At 44.7% G+C, this 20,426-nt stretch overlaps 1 protein-coding gene across 4 annotated transcripts in view; it reads left to right on the top strand.

The window, feature by feature from the left end:
• The first annotated feature begins 800 nt into the window (after positions 1-800).
• Positions 801-20,426, top strand: part of RTTN (rotatin) — a 685,521-nt gene continuing 665,895 nt past the window's right edge. Inside the window, exons 1-5 of one of the 4 annotated variants that reach the window (XM_029590900.1) lie at positions 801-1,253; positions 1,627-1,814; positions 3,481-3,679; positions 11,122-11,211; positions 19,855-19,945. In XM_029590900.1, coding sequence (XP_029446760.1) covers positions 1,223-1,253; positions 1,627-1,814; positions 3,481-3,679; positions 11,122-11,211; positions 19,855-19,945 — 599 coding nt within the window. In that variant the 5' untranslated portion in view covers positions 801-1,222. The remainder of the gene's footprint in view (positions 1,254-1,626; positions 1,815-3,480; positions 3,680-11,121; positions 11,212-19,854; positions 19,946-20,426) is intronic. The other 3 variants (XM_029590899.1, XM_029590897.1, XM_029590898.1) reach the window with 3 other exon arrangements.

Below are 20,426 nucleotides of genomic sequence, written 5' to 3' on the forward strand. Positions count from 1 at the left end.
TATTTTCCTTCAAAATGCCAGTGCCTTCTAAATGGATGGGCACTTTTGTAATTTTAAAACAAAAAAAATATTATTGAATTCCAGTAGGAACCTGCTTATTTTAAGGCGGGTTCAGCGTTCAGTAAGTAAAACCAGTTTAACCAATTGTGCCAAGCTCTGACAAATTCAGTAACTTTATGAAGGGAGCTTCAATGCATAGGTCTAATTTCCTTGCTTTTTTTTTTTTTTTTTTTTTGGGGGGGGGGGGGGGTATGGGCGATTCAGCCCTACATCTTAGACCATGAAGGTGGGTTAGGGGTTGGAGTACCCCCCAAACTACATTCATGCTTCAGTATCGCCGGACTCAGTCACAATGTCATAGTCGGGCGTCACGTATCCATGGCAACCGCGGGCCACCAGCCCATCCATTACTGCCCATCCCTTCTCCGCGAGCGGAAACGCCGGTTCATCCCAGGAACCACCGCATCTTCTGCGCCGCCAGCCTTCCACCAGCGCCTTGAGCCCCTCCCCAACAGTGTTCCAGCAGCGCGGTGCAGTCATTCACAGTATAGCATAGTACAGTATAGTCACGAAACAAAACCAAATACTATCTGCAATAAAGATGCTTTTATATAATATATATATTTTTTTTTACCATCATTACGATCAGAGACAGTGGAACATAGCCTTGATAGCCTGCCCCATTCTACTAACTATATTCAAGTTATTTTATTTGATTCCAATCTCATTTCTAAAAACAAACTTTTCTGGGGAAAAAGCAACAGCACAATATATCTGAGCTAGGAGCTACCAAGCCCATGCGCAGCAACATTAAAGCCCTCGCGACCGGAAGCGGCAGTTAGACGGAGGTTTTTTGCCGGCAGACCTTGTGAAGTTTCCTAGTTGGTGCGCTTGCGTCAACCCCTCCCTTTCACGCTGCCTTCCAGAACTGAACGCGGAAGCAAGGAGGGGGAAAGAATCGCGGTTTATTGATGGTGACAGCGCGGTGAAAATCCCGCTGTTGTCAAAAAGCCCCGCCTACTTGGCAACGCAGCTGATAGCAACAGCAGCTGAGGACTTCGGCCTGGTGTTTGCTTTGTGGGTAGTGTCTGAGAGTAGGTTTCCAGGGGGAAGGTTCCTGTGATGGACCCGAGACGGCGCGCAACAATTTAAGCCTGAATTTGGTGGCGGGGAGCCGCGCTGTGCTGGCTCGGAGAGAGGGACGCCGTGTTGCTGCACCGAAATGGACGTGTCAGCGCTGGCCAAGAAACTGGGTAAGAGCCGCTTCTGGTGCCATCTGCTATGGTGCCAATGGACAGTAGTTATAAGGAAGGCTGCAATAAGATCTGCATGCTTATGAGTGTCCTCGCTTATTGCTCACACTGCAATGCGAGTTGTAATGCTTTTGTTTGTTTTAGCTCTGCTCTTCATTGTAGTGAAAACTATTGCAGCAATGACAGTCTTTACGTATTTAATGTTAACTTTCCAATGGACTAGCCTTTTACAGTCTGCGATGATGATTTCCCTGTTGTAGACTTGCTGCTTAACTTTTATGTCTGTTTGTAGCCCAGTTGTCGATCTTTGGGGCTTTTGCATTAATTGTAGCCTATTTTCTAACATAATTTCGATATCTTTGTTTTCTATAAGGTCATCAGTTGGCAGAGATAAGGGAACGAACTCTTAAGAATATTCTGTGCAAACTGGATCATAATTTGATTTCAAATGTTGACCTAGCACAAGAAAAACTAGTTTTTGTGCATCTTTTGGAATGGTTCAATTTCCCAACAGTGCCAATGAAAGAAGAAGTACTAAATTTGCTGAATAGGTTGGTGAAAGTAAGTACACTTTCAAACTGCATATCTGTATAAATGGTCAGTGTTAGGTTGGCTATATATGTTTCTTAATTAACTATTTTAGAGTTAATTTGAATAATCTGGAATATACATTTCTGACCCCACACTTGTGCAGTTCATTATGTTCCTTTTGTGCATTTATATTTCCTATTCCTTTTCTGTGACATAGTCAAGGAGGCCTCTTCTAGGAAATATATACAAAATAGCTTAAATTGTTAAAGTATAATGTTAAATTTGTTTCAAGTTTCTTAAAGATAAAGGAAGGTAACAGTCTCTGGATATTCTGTTCCACTCAATGTTTATACCATTACTGTAGACTTTATTTACTAATAATGTGCTAAGTGGTTTAATAAACATACTCCAGAGTCTGTAAAATGAACAGAGGACTGGGGAAAAGACAAAAGATGTAAATAGGATACCAAGAGTAGTTATACAGGTGTAAAATTCAAGTTGGTCTGTGCTGATACCCATGATTTCATTACAATTTACTTAGGACCAGATATACCAAAGAGATTTTCCCACTTTGTGTCTATGGGAGCAGTGCATAGTATCAAGGCATTAGGAGATGTTGAAACACACCTAATTTTCACTGGTGGCACTAAAATTAGTGTAATGCTAAATAACAAAGGAACAGCGTCCTCCAATACACAATTACATGAATACAATAAAAAATGTACACACATGAATCGTGCCATTAGAGGCAATATGCACATAACACCAGAATTCAAGGTAGCATGTACCTTCTTCAAATCTTATAGAAAATGAAATGGTGCTGGAGCATGTTAAAATCTAATGAAAAATAAATGTAATTGAAAATCAAAAGAAATCTTATCTACAATCTGTTTTGAATGTGCTGTACTTGTTGGCTTTAAAGCATTTTCTTCATGAGATCTTTAAAAATATATCCATTTTAACATCAAAGGACATAGGCAGATAGTCACATGATCACCAGTGGTGACTTAAATCCTGCAAGTGGCAACAAAGTAGGAGGCTGTTTCCACTATTTCAGAAGAGTCTTTCTTCTCCTTACCTGTGTTGCTGTCTGCCTCTCTTCTTTCCCTTCCCGACTCTCCCCTCCAAGAGCAAGAATCAAAGTAGCTGTAGGAAGATTGCCTGTATCTCTTCTGTAAGGTTGCTGCCCTTTGTGCCTAGTCTAATCTGGCAAAAAGCTGCCACTTAATCTGGTCTAACTGGACCCACTGAAGGGCTCCTCCCTCCCTACTTGTTCTGTGGAATTCTGCTAGGAGCCTGATGACGCCTGGATCGAGGGGAGCAAGGCAGCAGCATGTGGGGCCCTAGGGGAGGGAGGGCCTGGATTAAGGCGTGTTGGTGTGGTGAAAGTGTATACTGGGGTGGGGAGGGGGGTGGGGAGCATTCGATCAAGTGGGGGGAGAGATAGCAGATAAAAGCTTCCTGGCTACTAAATTTTGTAAAATTTGTATAACCCTAGAGACAGCATCAAGGAAGATAAGGAAATAATAGATACATAGGACACCAAGAGACTAAATGTAGTATCAGTTTCTTTATTCAGTCTAAAAACATGGCTATGCAGATTTACTTACCTTGTGTACTCGTCACTGACTCTTGGGTGGCAGATCCAGCACAGTTTGTAACAGGTCATAACTTTATTTTCTTTTTCTAATTTAAGCATCCTTCTGCAGCCCGATGGATGAGTGAGATTGGTGCAGTGGAATTCTTTTCTCAGCTTCGACCTAATGTAGCACCAAATTTACAAGTTACAGTTGATGAAATCTTGGATGGACTTTTTCTGCTCCGTTCAGAAACCTGTGTTGAGTTTCATGGTCACTCGTTCCAGATGCAGCCCTGCCCATCAGACCATACAGGTGGTATGGTATATTTTTAAAATCATAGAAAGTTCTCTACTTTTAGATGAATTTTAACAGTAAAATCTAGTCTTTGATGTTTGAAAGAATATGCTTTTCTATAAATTAGGCACAAATTCCTGTTTCATCAGCACCCAGTGGTGGTCTTAAAACAAAATACATATTGTGATAAAGATTACAACCCAAGTATGAGCTTTCAGGGAAGAGTTTGATTTTTATTATGTCTTTAAATCTGGCCCAAGTTTTATTGATGTAGTCAGACTACAAACCATGGAAAGCCAGCATGTAAATGTATCCTTGAATGGGCCCTGTTTTAGTCTACACTCAGTTTCTAGATCCTTCTTTATTCCCCTGGCCTTGAATATGTTGGTATTGGTTAGATTTGACAGGGTAAAGTCCAATTCTTTGACAATTTCATAAAAGAGAATGTTTAAAAAAAAAAATGCCTGTTGTGTTTGAATGAAATTTAAATTCAACAAGATCCAGATTAAGCCACACAGATAAATCGAAAATATGGAATGAAAAATAAAAGGCAAAAACACAACAAACAAAAATAAGGGAAAAATGTAATTCCTGAATATACCCAGATCAGTCCAGACCAGCAGATGGAGGCAGAGAACACCAAACTTTGAGGCACTGCTACATAACTGAGCGTGCCATCTGCAGTCCCTCAGTATTTCTCTTTCTCCAGCAGATGGTAGAGGTGCATACCTGCAGTCCTGACGGATCTGGAGTAGTAATTTCGGAGTTGGCTCCTCGAGGTGCCAGGTTCCTTTGTGGGCCATCCCTTGAGCTGGGCTCACGGGGTGGTTGGATACCCCTGGCTGAGCTGCCCTTTGGTTCTGGGGGCCCCTGATAGCCAGGGGACTGGCTCACTCTTCGTGCCCCGAGGGTCCCCTCCTGCCTGCTACTGGCGCCCTCAGGAAAGTAGTTCCTTTGGGTTTTTCGGTTGGTTGGTTTTTTGTTTTTTTTTTTTGTTTTTTTTTTTTTAGTAAAAAAAAAATGTTAGGGTTTGTTCATTTTCTCTAATTGTCGGCTGAGGGACTGCCAGGAGAGTCAGCCTGTGGTGCAATGCCGGGGTGGCCGGCTCCTGTGAGTGTCGGGATGCTGAGGAAGTGGGAGCGGCGGGTGACGGTGTGTTCTTGTGAGTCCCCCAGCTGGGATCAGCTCGGGTCAGTGTGCTGTGTTTTCTCTGGGATCCGGGCAGCTGGTGTGTGTGTGTGTGTTTGGTTTTTTGTTTTTTTTTTAATAGCTCGTGGCCTCTGCTCTGACCATGTGGGGTGAGGGCTTCCTGGCTAGCCCTTAGGGGGTCATTGAAGGCCTAGGGGATTTTTCTCCTGTATTTGTTGTACTGATGCATAAAGCCTTTCTGGCATGGAAAGCAACTAAACGAAGGGACCTGAAGACTTTTCAGGTCCCTCTAAAACATCTTGGGAGTTCTCTGGGGCAGTCTCTGGGAGGTTGGACAGGCCATGTATGCAGAATTGGACCCCAGAGATCTGGAGGACTCTGATCCACAACAGGAGAGTGTGTCCTTTCCATTTGGGGAGCCAGAGGGGGATCCGGATGCGGAGAAGAGTCAGGACTTGGAGCAAAGATGAACCGGACCTCACTGAAGGAGCTGGAGTGGATGGGATGATCCCCAGTTGGTACGCTTGCTTAAAAAAGAAGAGCTCTGGCCTCTTATCCTTCTGGTGTTGGAGGAGCTGGGGGTGAAGTTGACTCACGAGGAGTCTGACAGTGAGGGCGTTAACCTGGTTCTTGATGGTCTGCAGGGTCACCCTAGTGCTTTTGCCATTCTGAATAAGATTCAGAAGTTCATTAGCCGGGAGTGGGTCTCCCCAGAAGCAGGCTTGAAAGTTGGAAGAGCGATGGCAAAGCTGTATCCTTTGCTGGAAGAGCATTTGGATCACCTTAAAATGCCTAAGGTCAATGTGGCCCTTGACCCCCTACGAGCAGCTGCCTGCTACACGAGAGGGGATGGTCCCCTCAGGACCTCACAACCCTCCGGGCGGCTTGAGACTTCGTTTGCCTTCTTAATTTAATTCCTTTTTTTTTTTTCCCCCAGTCTAACTTTAATCCTATCAAAACTCTCTGCCTACTACTCTCAACTCAATCAACAATTCCTTTCTTTATCTACTGATCAAACCAGACTGTGGGCTTTGCACCTCAACCATCTGCTGGAGACAGAGGAATACCAGCAGACTGTGGGTGGCACCTTGGTATATATGGCAGAGTCTGTCAAAACTTACTCTGTCTCCATCTGCTGGAGGGGAGGCAAAACCCAGGAGTCTGGACTGATCCATGGTACTACAGGAATGAAAATTATCAGGTAAGAACTAATTTTCCTTTTGAGATGTCAGCTTTGAGTCTCCGGGCGGCGGTGTGTGCTAATATGATGCAGCGCACTTGCGGCTTCTGGATCCAGCATAAACAAGAGCAGGCATCTGAGTGTTGCCCCCCATACAGGCTGCTCATCTGGAGGCGTGGGTGGCTTATGTGGCAGATGGACTATATGATCTGGTCCGCATTGCAACTAGAAGTATGGTCTTGGTGGTGGTGGCGCGGTGGCTTTTATGGGGGTGCAATTGGTTTGTGGACATGTGGTCTAAGACTCAGTTGTATAATCTTCCCTTTAAGGTAAAGCTTCTCTTTGGGGAGGATCTGGATTAGCTCATGAAGTCCCTGGGGGAAACCAAGGCAATCAGCTACTGGAAGATAAGAATGGCATGAAGAAGAACTTTCCTGCTCGTCCTCGCTTTCAGGAGTCAAGATTTCTGTCCAGTAGGGTTTCGTCATCCTTGGGGCCTAAGCAATCATCGAATCGACAGCACTCCTTTCGGGGTGCTGGCTGATCCTCCAGAAGTGGATCCAGTCAGGGGACTGGAGGAAGTAAGCCGTCCCAATGAAGCCAGGGGCACCCACTCCTCATTGCTTGCAGTAGGGGGCAAGTTTACCTCAGACCAGTGGGTTGTGGAGGTAATAAGGGAGGGTTATACCTTAGAATTGTCGCGAACGCTCATAAACACCTTCCTGGAGTCGCATTGTTCTTGAAACAAGTGTGACGCGGTAGAGGGGACTCTATGCAGGTTGATAAGTCTGGAAGCTATCCTTCTGGTTCCTCTGAGTGGGCAGGGAAGATATTCCATCTATTTTGTGGTGCCGAAGAAAGAAGGCACCTTCCGTCCCATCTTGGATTTGCAGAAGGTGAACTTGAGCTTACAGGTTCCAAGATTCCAAATGGAGACTCTGTACGGTAATTGCAAAGGAGCGTTCTTGGCGTTGGACCGCACCGAGGCTTATTTGTGAATTCCCATTCGAAAGGACCACCAGAAGTTCCGGCGATTCAATGTTCTGGGTCAGCATTTTCAGTTTCAGGCCCTTCCTTTCGGTCTGGTCTCGGCTCCTCGAACCTTGATGAAGGTGATGGTGGTGATAGCAGTGGCCTTGAGGGGAGGGAAGGAGTGTTGGTTCACCCATTCCTGGACGATTGGCTCATCCGGGCGAGGACAGAGGAGGAGTGCGCTCGTTTGGTGCAACAAGTGAGGCATCTTCTGAGCTCATTAGGTTGGGTGATCAACGTGGCAAAGAGCCACCTGGTCCCTTCTCAGTCTTGGAGGGACAAAGTATTTCTGTCAGCAGATAGCGTGACAAAGTTGTGGGTGCAAATTTTGCGTCTGCTACATCTTCCAATTCCTAAGGTCTGGGACTACCTGCACGTCCTGGGGTCCATGGTGTTGACATTGGATCTGGTTCCGTGGGCATTTGTCCATATGTGGCTGCTGCAAAGTACTTTGAGGTCAGAAAAATATTTTATTCCTTTGCCTCTGTTGAGGGAGACCAGGTCCAGCCTGGAGTGGTGGCTGTCATGCAGCAGTTTGGACAAGGGGATGGATCTTGAAGTTCTGGATTGGGTGGTTCTGACCACAGATGTGCTAGTCTCCACAGATGGGGAGCAGTGTACCAAGGACGTTCGGCCCAGGGTCTGTGGTCAAGGCAGAGAAGACTTGGTCTATCAGTCGTTTGGAAACAAAAGCTGTGCGCAGAACTCTGGAGGTGTTTCTGCCATTAGTCCAGGGTTGGATGGTACGAGTGTTTTCAGACAATGCGACAACTGTGGCGTACATCAACTGCCAAGGAGGAACAAAGGGTCATGCTTTGGCTCAGCTGCTTTGTGTGAGCGGAGCATCACATGAAAGGGATTGCGGTTTCTCATGTAGCGGGAGTAGACAATATGCAGGCAGATTTTTTTTTTTTTTTTTTTTTTTTTTTAAGCTGACAGCAACTGTATCCCGGGAGCGGGAATTGTCCCTGGAGGCTTAGAATCACATTTTGTGCCAGATGGGAGGTGTCCCTCAGCTCTGGACCTCATGGCGACGAGGGCCAACTTGAAGATGTCAACATTCTTCAGTCGCAGAAGAGAACTCTGTTCGGTGGGCCTAGATGCTCTAGTGTGCCCTTGGCCGGGCATTCTTCTGTATGTGTTTCCTTCTTGGCTGCTAATAGGTCAAGTTCTGCGTCGCATAGAAGCACATCAGATCCAGTCATTCTGGTCATGCAGGAGTGGCCGCTTCACCTGTGGTTCACAGACTTGGTCCATCTGTCGGTGGACGGTCCTCTCAGATTGGCTCATCTGCCGGGCTGTTGTGTCAAGGTTCCATATTTTCGGAACGGGAGGATCGCTTTTGTCTTGCGGCTTGGCTTTTGAGGGGCGGTGACTGCCCCTGAAGGCTTATTTGGAGCTGGTTATTTCTACCCTTCTCCAGGCTAGACATCCTTCTACTTCCATGGTTTGTGACTGTTTGTAAGGTCTTTTGAGTCCTGGTGTGGTCAGCAGCAATTGAATCCTTTTTTGGCATCCAGCCCACATATTTTATCCTTTCTACACCTCGGTCTGGTCTATAGTTCTCTCTGAGTCCAGGTTTCAGCTTTGGGTTGTCTTAGGGGCAAGGTTCGGGACAGGCCCTTGGCTTCTCATCCGGATGTAGTTCGTTTCCTGAAGGGAGTGAAGCATTTGAAACCACCAGTTTGCAGGGTCTGTCCAGACTGGAACCTCAACTTGGTCCTGAGGGTTCTCTGTGAGCCTCCTTTTGAGCCTTTAAGTTGTGCCTCTTTGAAGGCTCTTAAGCTAAAGACGGAGTTTCTGGTGGCAATCTGCTCGGCCAGATGTATTTCGGATTTTCAGGCTCTTTCTTGCAGCGACCCTTTCTTACATATTTCTACCGACAAGATGTCTTTGAGTACGGTGCCTTCCTTTCTGCCAAAGGTGGTTTCTGCTTTCCATGTGCATCAGTCAGTGGAATTGCTGGTGTTTCCAGAGTGGTCTCGGGACTCGACTATGGGTAGAGATCGTCACCTTTTGGATGTTTTAGTGTGTTGTCTTGCGTTACTTGAAGGTCACCAATTCTTTCAGAAGGTCGGACCATATTTTGGAGCAAAGAAAGGAGAAGAAAGCATTGAAAGCTACTTTGGCCCGTTGGCTGAAAGAGGCTATTTCTTTGGCCTATATTTCTAAGGGTCATGTGGTGCCGTGTGGTCTTAAGGTGCGTTCTACTAGAACTCAGGCAGCTTCTTGGGCGGAGTGTCAGTCGGTGTCTCCTCAGGAGATCTGTAGGGCTGCAGTGTGGTCCTCACTTCATACTTTCACCAAGTGTTACCGATTTGGATGTCCAGGTGCCGGAGGATGCAACTTTTGGTGAAGTCTGAGAGTGGGTCTTTGGGTTCCTGCCCAGTGTAGGGTTGTTTTGTTATATCCCTCTGGTATGAACTGATCTGGGTATGTTCAGGAAAGAAAAATTTGGATCTTATCTGCTTATTTTCATTCCTGTAATACCACAGATTAGTCCAGACACCAGCCCTGGTATTGTTACCGAAAGACTGATTTTCCTGGTACTTTTTTGTGTGGTTTTGCAAAAGTTAAGTTGGTTGTGTTAAGCAGTTGCCAGGGCTTAGTGAACCTTGGTTTTGATAGAGCTCCAGTTCAGGGGAATCCATCCTTGGGTTTTTATAGTTCGCGTAGGAAAGGGAGTGTTTTCTAATCTTTGGCTTTGGTACAGGTCAATACCGAGGGACTGAAGGTGGCTTATGTAGCAGTGCCTCAAAATGTTTTTTGTTCTCTGCCTCCATCTGCTGGTAGGGATGCATAACCCACTGGTCTGGACTGATCTGTGGTATTACAGGAATGAAAATTAGCAGGTAAGAACATTATCCGTCAATGCAGCGAGTGATCTACTCCGAACATAAGTATCCTACTCAGGTCATATTGACCTCTATGATTGTAAATAATGTTTCAGGTTATCATGTATGTTTAAATATTTTCTGCCCCCCCTCCATGGTTCCCATTTTTTTTCCTTGATAGTTCCTCTTAATCACTATTTCCCAGATCAGTGTTTATTGTAAAGCCTGTTGCTACTTTATTTGTAAACCGATGAGATGTTCCCAACGACTGTCTGTATATAAAAATGTTTAAATAAATAAATTTTCCTTTCTACGTTAATTGATCTTTTATCTCTTCCAAAAATACTTAAGTTCTCATTTAAAAGTGAATTTTAAAAGCCCGATGCACGCACAAATTAGGCTTGAACATGTCCACCCTTTTTTTCAAACTCACATAATGCGTACATTTCGGAGTTTCAAAAAGGGGGCGGGGCCAAGAGATGTGTGCGTATCTGCGTGCCCCAGTCCCCTGCCGCGTACATTTACTTCTGCTATGGAGGAGGTGTAAGTCAGAAGGCCCCCCCCCCCCAGCTGTTTTGGGGTAACTGGGGGAGTGCAGGCTATTAAACTGGGGGGGGGGGTTTTGAAAAACTTAGCTCATAACTTGGTGAGCTGGTGGATAAACTGGTGAAAGTAGCAATGGCTTGGATGCTTGCCACTTTTAAAATTCCCTGACTTACTCGGTAGAAGCGATATTTATGCACTAGGCATGCCTTGTTTAAAACTGGGCTCACATTGACATGTGCCTACTGTATTTTCTAACATGCATTTATGTGTGTGTGCAAGTTATAAAACTGCTGCGTCCCAGGGTGCTCACCGATGCACACGTGCCAATGTTTGCTCACGCGCCTGTTTAAAAGTTACTGTCCCTATCTTTCCAGCTGCAATGAATTCAGCCTATAGATCTACATTGCTTTATATTTCTTAGTTTTATTATCCTATTCTCAGTTTAAAAAAAAAAAGTGCTGTGTTATGGTGATAGGGTGATCATAGCTCTGAAATTTTCTGACTTATGTTACTTTAATTTGTTTTTTTGTGAATATTATATAATGCATTTTTCTTTCTGTACAGTATGAAAGCAAGACTCCTGTTCAAGTAATTTTAGTTTTATAATTTAGCGCACACAATTTGTTTGCTGTGAGCTATTGCATTTTAGAGTGGAAGGCTTGAATTGACTGACATATTTTCAGCAGTGATGATAGATTTTTTTTTTTTTAATTATTTTTTAGCTTTGGTTCAAGAAGATGTGGTTGCTGGCTATTTTCATCAAGACAGTAACAGTTTACATCAGACGGAAATTCCTTCCAAAAGACCAATGGGTATGTTTTGTTGTAAAACTATGAATATTTATGCCTGAGTGCAGAAGGGATTACAATAGATTATCCTGAATAGAATTTTACCATACTACTTATACTATGAGGTAGAAAATTGTTAGCAGTTCAGTTGAATGGGGTGTGAAATTTCCAATGCCTAACTCACAGTGTTGAGGAGAATTGCTATATTGGCAAATGATTTTCCAGTGGAGAGCACATGAAGGAAGGTCTTCATTCCTATAATGCTGTACCCATTGTTTATTAGCATGAATATTCATACAGTAGGCTATGGGACGAGGCGGGAAATGCAGAGCTGGAGTGCAGCTTCCTGCTTGGCCCCCCCCCCCTGTATCATGTGGCCTGCTCATGCTATAGCTCCAAGTTGGTTCCACTTAGCATAAGAAGGAAGAAGATTTGAAATAACAAAGGGAAAAGGAATGGACAGATCCGAGAGATGAGAAAGCATGAGAGTGCAAGTAGGGAAGGAGAAGTGAGCCATGAGGCAAGCAGAGGAAAGATGGAGAGTAAATAGAGATATGGGGGGGGGGGGGGGGGTTTGAAAAGAGAGAGCACAAACAGGCCGATTCAGTAAAACATGCAGGAGAGCCGGCTCTCCTGATGCGTGCCCAGGCACTTCTCCTGGGCGTGCGATTCTCTATTTAAATTAGGTGTCGCGCTAATAAGGAGGCGCTAGGGACAATATCGCGTCCCTAACGCCTCCTTATTAGCGGAAGCAGCGGCTGTTAGTGGGTCCGACAACTGACGCTTAATTGTATCGGCATCTGTTCTCAAACCCGCTGATAGCCATGGGTTCGGAAAATGGACGCCGGCAAAATTGAGCGTCCATTTTCAAACCCACCGCCTAGCGGGCAGATTTTTTTTTTCGGGGGGGGGGGGGGGGGGATTTTTGGGATTTTTATTTTTGGTGCCTCCGACTTAATATCACGGCTTGGCATTTGCATGTGATGAGCTCTATTGGTTTCGGGGTGGTTGGCGGCGCTTCTAAAAAGCACGGCCAAACAGGAACTAAACAGTGCGCTCGGCCTGAAAGACAGTAAGAGGGGAAGGGAAAAAAGAAAAAGCAAAAGGGGGTAGTTGCTGGGCCTTAAACTGCTGTGGGAAAGAAAAGCTTGGCTTCAGTATGGAGAAAGATGAATGGTCTTCAGGTACAAGAAACTGTGAAGGGGAAGGAAGAGCTCTTATTTTTCCCTTTCAGCTTCCTTGTTTCTCAGGTCCTGCAAGAAGGAATTTCAGTAGACTTCCTTTACACCAGTGATAATCTTGTAGTCATTCCCAGCAATCTGAGAGCTCTAGCCTTCCCAGGAAAATTAAGGGGATGGGCAATAAGATCCCCATTGTATCTAGTTGAAACTGGAGTTAGGGGGTGGGCAGCTTTAACTGAATTTAGAGATTGTAGGTAGCATCCCAGCTCAGACAACAGAGGACCTGCCAGTAAGAGGCTGTTTACAACTATTGTTTACCCTATTGCTTCAAAAAGAGTGGCTGCTCAGGGTTGTCAAAAAAAAAGCCTATAGAACTAGTTTTTTTTTTTTTTTTGTATGCTTGTGTGAAAAGAATTGTGGTATTTTTCTCCAAAGGTTAATTTTGAGGATTAGGGAAAAAGTTCTACAAGATTTTGTTTTGGAATTTTTTAATCTTCTGAAAGTTGCTTAGGGCAAAAGATGCACAATTCCAAAAAAATATGCAAGCATATATGTGCAGGGGCTTTGCTCTTATGGACAGCTTTTGCTTTATCCTTAGATCTGTCCCTAAAAGTGAACCCTCCTAACTGTGGTTTCTAAGAACATAAATTCCTTGCTGGGTCAGACCGGTGGTCCCTGGAGCCCAGCATCTTGTGCGCAACTGTGGCCAGACTGGGTTGCTAGGAAGCACCTGACACATCCCAATATGAAATTTTGTTTCGTGTTGCTCTCTGCAAAATTTAAGAGGTGGAGAAACTAAAGTCTACCTGGCTAGTAATTATTTATGGAGCTGCCCTTTAGAAACTTGTGCAAACTTTTTTAAACTCACTTATACTATTTATTTATACAGATTTATATTTCCCTTATAGCTAGAGCGTGCTAAATGGTTATCGGCATTTAAAATAAAACAGTATTTAAAACACAGTACAAAATTATCAGTTCACAATATAGATCAAATAATATCATTTAGTATTAAAATCAAAATAGAACTAAAACAGTATCGTTAAATGTATATTTGATTTTTTTTTTATATTAACATCTGCACATTTATAAGTCAAAAATGTCAGATTGTAAAATTCTGTCAAGAACTGGAAAATATCAAAGACTGGAATAAAAAGCCTTTTAATTTCTTTCGAAAACAAAGGTAATCTTCCATGTCACGAAATGAATCCAAGAGACCATTCCAAAGTATTGGCTCCTTTACAAAAAAAAAAGTGCAATTTTTGGGTCTTGGTCAGCTTAGCCAACTTGTCTGATGGAACCCTTAACAACATTTTATTTTGCGAGCGTAAGCATCGATCTGGTTCATGACAAATAATCCGATCAGCAAGATATACTTAATACTTTAAAAAGTAATATTAAAACTTTAAACTCGGTATATTGGAAAATAGGAAGCTAATGTAAATCATGCAACTTTGGAGTAATGTGATCCCAACAATGACCCCCCTCCCCCCCAAGCATGCAGCAGAATTTTGTAAGGCCTGCAATACTTTAATGGAGGAAGCAGTCATCCCATCAAATGAATAACAATAATCGAAAACTGAGAAAAAATGCTTAAAAAATGGTATGCAGATAAAAAATGGTATGCAGATAAACATAATCAGGAATGAATTAAAAATGCCAAAGCAGTCACAATTTAAAATAGCCTGTTTGCAAAATACATTTTAAACCTTATTTTCAATATAAGTCTAAAATCAAATAAAACACCTAAATTCCGTATGATATCTTTTAAAACAAATTTCCTACTTGTACCCCGGATCAATCCGGACAAATGAGTTTATGCATCCCTACCAGCAGATGGAGGCTGAGAACAAAACTTTGAGGCACTGTTACTGAGAGTGGTACCTGCAGTCCCTCAGTATTTCTCAGTCTCCAGCAGATGGTAGAGGTGCATACCTGCAGTCTGGAGGTATTTATTTTTTAAAAAGGAAGTTAAGAAAAGGATTCTGCTCCCCGAGGTGTTAGGTTCCTTCGTGAGCCATCCCTCCGGTAGAGCAGGGTGAGTGAGGGGTTGGCAATCTCTGTCAAGACTCTGCCCTTTTTTTGGCAGGGGGGATAGATAGCCAGGTCCCCTGACTCCCTCTCCCCCCTCTGGGCCCTTCACTCCCTCGGTGTGCCTAGTTCCTCAGTAGCCTCCAGAAGCAGGGGAGTAGTGCTTTCCCCTTGTCTTTTTTTTGTTCTGGCCCTGTTGCTTAAAAAAAAAAAAAAAAAAAGCAGGGAGGCTGCAGTAGCGTGTCTGTGCAGGGCTGAGGAGCAGGTACATTTTGTTTTTTTGTCTGCCGGGAAGCAAGCAGGAGGGAGCGGGCCGAATTGCCTGCCTTTATCGGGGTTAGTGCTGTATTTTTGCACCCGGAGAGCGATCAGTGTGATCGTGGAGGTTCCGTTTATTTTTAGGCCTGACCGTGTGTGCAGGCCCAACTGCCCTGACTTTCTGGCTCCTGTGCAGTGCGGCAGACTTTACCACGGCTGCGGCCTGAGGCAGTCTCGCCTCAATGCGGCCCCGATTGTGCGTCGGGGGGCCGGGACCTTGGTGGGACCCCTGGGGAGAGGTTTCAAAGTGCAGGCAGCTGGGTTGGCTCCCTGGGGGGGGTGGAAGAGGAGACGGCGGCCATTTTGACAGCGTATGCCGAAGAGCAAGCTGCCATTTCAGAGCCCCGATATTCCCCTCCCATGCTCTTTCCGGTGTGAAAGGACCCTGCTGTTGGGGGGGGGGGGGGGGGGGGGTGGCTCGGGGGGGAGTCAATCAGGACTCTTTCTCCTCAGACCCAGAGGCCTTTTCTTTAGGCTTTGTGCTTCTCCTTCTTAAGGCTTATTTAGCCCGGAAGGAATTGGGGCAAAGAAGCCTTTGCCTAGGAAGTCCTGTACGAGCAAGAAGGCTAAGAGGGCCTGTGGAGTCAGGAGGGATCATGTGGATGCTGAGTCTCGGGCAGGCCCCAGTGGAGGGTGATTCGTCAGATAGCATGGATGATCCTGACCAGTTCCAAGCGGGTCTGGTGGCACCGGACAAGGACCCTGTGAGTGCCCTGGGAGATCCGACACAGAACCTGGACCGAGACGTGGGTTTGGAGGATCCCATGCAGGATACGGACACTCAGCACCCGGAGATGTTCCCGGTTGTGAAAGGTGATAACCTGCATGTGGTTCAGCTGTTCCACAGAACAGAACTGGGTCCATTGATTTCCCCAGGTGTTGGAGTTCGGCATGAAAGACGTCCAGGAAGATTTGGACAAAGGAGTGAATCCACTCCTGGAGGGATTGCAGAGGCCTCCTACCGCTTTTACATTGCCGAAGCAGATGAAGAACTTGGTGGATCGGGAGTGGGTATATCCCAAGGGAGGCCTGAAGGTTACGAGAGCTATGGGTAAATTATATTCCTTGCCAGAACAATCCTTGGCATTATGGAGAATTCCCAAGGTGGATGCAGCCGTTTCGGCAGTTACTAAGAAGACTACCATCCTGGTGATGGGAGCGGCTCTTGGGGATTTCCAGGATAGGAAGCTGGAGATTCTGTTTAAATGCCTTTTTGAAGTCGCAGCTTTGGCCATTTGAGCAGTGGTGTGCGGAAGTCTGATGCAGAGTGCCTGTTTGTTTGTTTGCCTGGGCGCAGAAGACACATGACAAGTGTTCAGGAACGGCATCTGAGACTGCGCAGATGGCCTGTTTAGAGGCAGGCGTGGCCTATGTGGCTGATGCTCTGTATGACATGGTCTGGACTTCTGCCTGGAGTATGGTCTCAGCAGTGGTGGCACGCAGGCTCTTGTGGCTATGGAATTGGTCGGCGGATGTATGGTCTAAGGCTCAGCTGTCGAACCTCCCTTTCAGGGGGAAGCTCCTCTTCGGGGGAGGATTTGGAGAAGCTCTTGGAGCAGTTGGGAGAGTCGAAAAGCAATAAGTTGCCTGAAGACAGGAAGGGTCCGAATAAGTCCTTTCCACCGTGAGCCTGTCTTTTTTTTTTTTTTCGTGAGGCCAGGAGATTTCGAGCAGGCAGATGCCATGCACAAGCTTTGCAGAAACAGAGTTTGGGCGGACAGCATCCCTTTCAGAATCAGCGCAGGTCCTCTAAGGACGGTGGATCCCAAGGGGGGAGCGGAAGTAAGGTCGGACAATGAAGGTGTGATGGTCCACTACTCTCAGGAGTCTATCGGAGTGAGGCTGTTTTTTATACGAGGACTGGTGGGTCTGACTGGTGGGTCCTGGAGGTGGAAAGAGACTGTTACGCCTTAGAATTTTCTCGGCCACTCAGGGACGACTTTGTAGACCCCGCTGCATCTCCCGGAGTAAGCGGTGCGGGACATGCTACAACGATTATAGCTTCTTCGTGCCATTGTTACAGTGCTCCCTCAGGAGAGGGGGCAGAGCAGGTATCCTGTGTACTTCGTGGTGCTAAAGAAGGAAGGGACCTTTCGGCTCATTCTCAATCTGCAGAAGGTGAATGCTGCCCTCTGGGTGCTGCGGTTTCCGATGGAGATGCTGTGCACAGTGATGGCGGTGTGCAACGAGGAGCTTTTAGTGTCCCTGGATCTGTCAGAGGCCTACCTTCCAATATCCCTATTGGACCCGAACATCAGCGGTTTTTGAGATTCATGATTTTGGGAGAACATTTCCAGTTTCAAGCTCTTCCCTTTGGGTTAGCGACAGTGCCACGCACATTCACAAAGGTGATGGTAGTAGTGGTGGCGGCCCTCAGGAAAGAGGGCGTTTTGGTACACCCGTACCTGGACGATTGGCTCATCTGAGAGAAGTCTGAGGTAGAGTGTGGTTGTTCAGTTCAGTGGGTGCTCCAGCTTCAGGCGAGGAGGCCTTCCATTTCAATGGCTTATGTTCGGGTGTGGAGAGTATTCGAATCATGATGTTTGCTGAAGAGGGTACAACCCTTAGAAGTGGACGTTCCACAGATCTTGGAATTTCTGCAATGCGAGTTATCTAAGGGGCTAGCATACAATTCCCTCCGGGTTCAGGTAGCAGCTTTGGGTTCCCTGCGCTGCAGGATTCGGGGAAAAGCCGCTGGCTTCTTATCCGGATGTGGCTCGTTTTCTGAGAGGGGCAAAGCATCTGCGTTCTCCATGCAGAAGATCTGTCCGGTATGGAATCTGAATTTGGTTCTTTGGGTGCTGTGTGGGCTCCCTTTTGGACCGATGCGGAGGGCATCATTGAAAGATTTAACCTTGAAGACTGTTTTCCTGGTGGCTATTTGTTCAGCTAGACAAATCTCTGAGCTGCAAGTATTGTCGTGTAGGGATCCTTTCCTCTGTTTTTTGGATGATTGAGTCTCTTTATGAACGGTTCCATCCTTTTTGCCTAAGGTAGTGTTCTCTTTTCACCTTAACCAGGTGGTGGAGCTTCCTGCCTTTTTGAACTTGGGCGACTGATTCTTCGATGGCTCTAGAACTTCACTTATTGGACATGCATCATATCCTTTTACGATATCTCAAGGTGACTAATCCCTTTCAGAGATCGGGTCATCTGTTTGTCGTGTTCAGTGGAGCAAAGAACAGAAATAAGGCTTCCAAAGGCACGATTGCTCACTGGCTAAAGGAGATGATAGCTTTGGCTTACATCTGCAAGGGCTGGCCCGTGCTGGAGTGGTTGCGAGCACATTCCACTATGATGCAAGCAATCTTGTGGGCGGAGCGTCAATTGCTTTCTCTATAGGAGATCTGCCATGCGGTGATGGGGTCTTTTCTTCACACTTTTACCAAACATTATCACTTAGATGTGCATGCCCCAGAGGAAGTGATGTTTGGGGAGGGTGTTTTGCGTGTGGGTCTTTTGGGTTCCCACCCAGAATAGAGGGGCTTGGGTCCATCCCACTCATCTGGACTGATTCTGAAGTACCACGGAGCAGTCCAGAGACCCGTCCCCATCTTTTGAAAGACTTCCTCACTTATGGATGTTGCTGAGCTGAGGTTTGATGTAGTCAGAGTAATGACAAGTGTACATAGTTGGATATGTTTTTTCTGTTAACTCAAGAGGGCCTAGTTCCAGGGGCTCCAACTTTCTCTGTTTGTCCTTTGTGTAGGGGAAGATTTGTTAACGTAATGTTGAGGGACTGCAGATGGCACTCTATGTTATGTATCAGTGCCTCAAAACATTTGTTGTCTGCCTCCATCTGCTGGTAGGGATGTATAAACCCACTCGCCTGGACTGATCCGTGGTACTTCAGGAACAAAAATTAGCAGGTTAGAACCCATTTTCCTTTCTTTTCCTAGAATACCAAAGGAAGTCATATTGTATTTAGTCAGGTAATCCTTGTCCCTTGAAAAGCAAATAGCTTCAGTTTTCTCAACATTCAAATTTAAGTGATTTCTATTCAGCAATTTACAAGTAAGTCAGTTTCTTTTACCCTAGCCATTGAAGAGTGAAAATTATTATCTATGGAAAAACACAGCTGGAAATCATCAGCATAGAACCTGAAAAAAATATAATGCTTTATAAAAAGAAACATAAAGGGACTAAATATAAATTGAAAAGTGGGGCAGATGGTACTGAACCCAGTGGAACCCCTAATGGCATTGTGAATCAGTCTGAACCATCAGAAATACAAACTTGCTGTTTTCTGTTTCAAATAAAATTGGAACCATGAATAAACAGAGCCACCTATACCAAAGTTTCTTAAACGTTCAAGAAGTGCAGTATGAGAGAGGACATCAAAAGCAGAAGAAATATCTAAAAAAAGGGTAATAACCACCCTATCGCTATCAATTCCTGGAGAAGAGAATCTGTCACAGACAGAAGCTGGGTATCCATGCTATGTTTAGCCTGGAAGCCACATTGAAATGGATGTAATTATATTGTTGTCTTGGATAAAATCAGATAACCGAGAAAATACTATTTTCTCCAACAGTTTCCCAATAGTGGTTTAAACTTGAAATGGGATGAAAATTAGAAACAGAGTCAACAGCAGCTTCTTGTTCTTTGGAACTGGTCGCACAATAGTTCTCTTTTAGTATTCTTGGAACGTGGCCTTCAGACAACGAAATGGAAAAACCTCCATAAATGCCTCCCCTAGGTAATAAATAACTGGAAAGGGACAAGGATCTAAAGTACATTGAGAAATCTTTAATTACCCCATATAATTATCAATTTTGGATTTTCCAGTTTCTTGAAAAGTGTTCCAAAGAGATGACTTTGGAGATGAAATAAAAAAAAAAGTACAACCCGGTTCTATGGCCTCAAAACAACAATTTATAAGACATTGGGAGTAATCGTTGGCTAAGGATGCCAGATTTTCCATTTTAGGAACCATATAATCAGAAAACCTTTGAAATTATTCTTCACCATGCAAAATTTTACGGTCCTCTATTAATTCCTTAATACTACTAGTCTATTCATTTATATTATAGTTGATGTTGGGGAATAGACCATAATTGCAGATTGTAAGCTTGCATTTATAATTGTGACACTATTGCATTCTGATTATTTGCCGTTTTGATGTTTGCTTTTACAGTAAATCACAGTGTGAAGTGTTTAAAGTTTTGCACATTCCCCTGGCTGAGTCTGACAACAACAGATAGACATGTTCTTTCTTCAAATGAAAGGTATCATTTTTTTATTAAATGACAATTTCCTATTCCTTTCCTGCTTTTCTTTTCTAAAGAGATTTGCCTTGCTTGTTGGTTTATGAATTTATCTTTTATATGTCATTTTTCAAAACTTCACTCTTTAAATATGGGTATTATTTTGTTATTAGCTATGATGTTACCCTAGGAATCTCACCTTCTGACTAATCTCCTCTGTTGAGATGGCATTGCATCGTATCTGGTTGAAAAGTAAGAACTTGCATAATAGCAGGGGGTAGAGAAGACACTTCATACATATACTCAGTGTTTATACACTTGAGGGGCAATTTACAGTAGTCTGCATAGTTACAAAGTATGTATATATTAATGCATGTGCGAAGGAGTGTATATGAGATCCTCCTTAAAAACCTGGGTCCAAGCATTTAGCTTGGTCCACCTTACACCATAGTCAGCTAGGGAGTTCCGCACAGAGGGCATTCTCCTTAAAAGGGGATAAGAA

The sequence above is a fragment of the Rhinatrema bivittatum genome, chromosome 2, assembly GCF_901001135.1.
Source record: "Rhinatrema bivittatum chromosome 2, aRhiBiv1.1, whole genome shotgun sequence".
NCBI lineage: Eukaryota > Metazoa > Chordata > Amphibia > Gymnophiona > Rhinatrematidae > Rhinatrema > Rhinatrema bivittatum.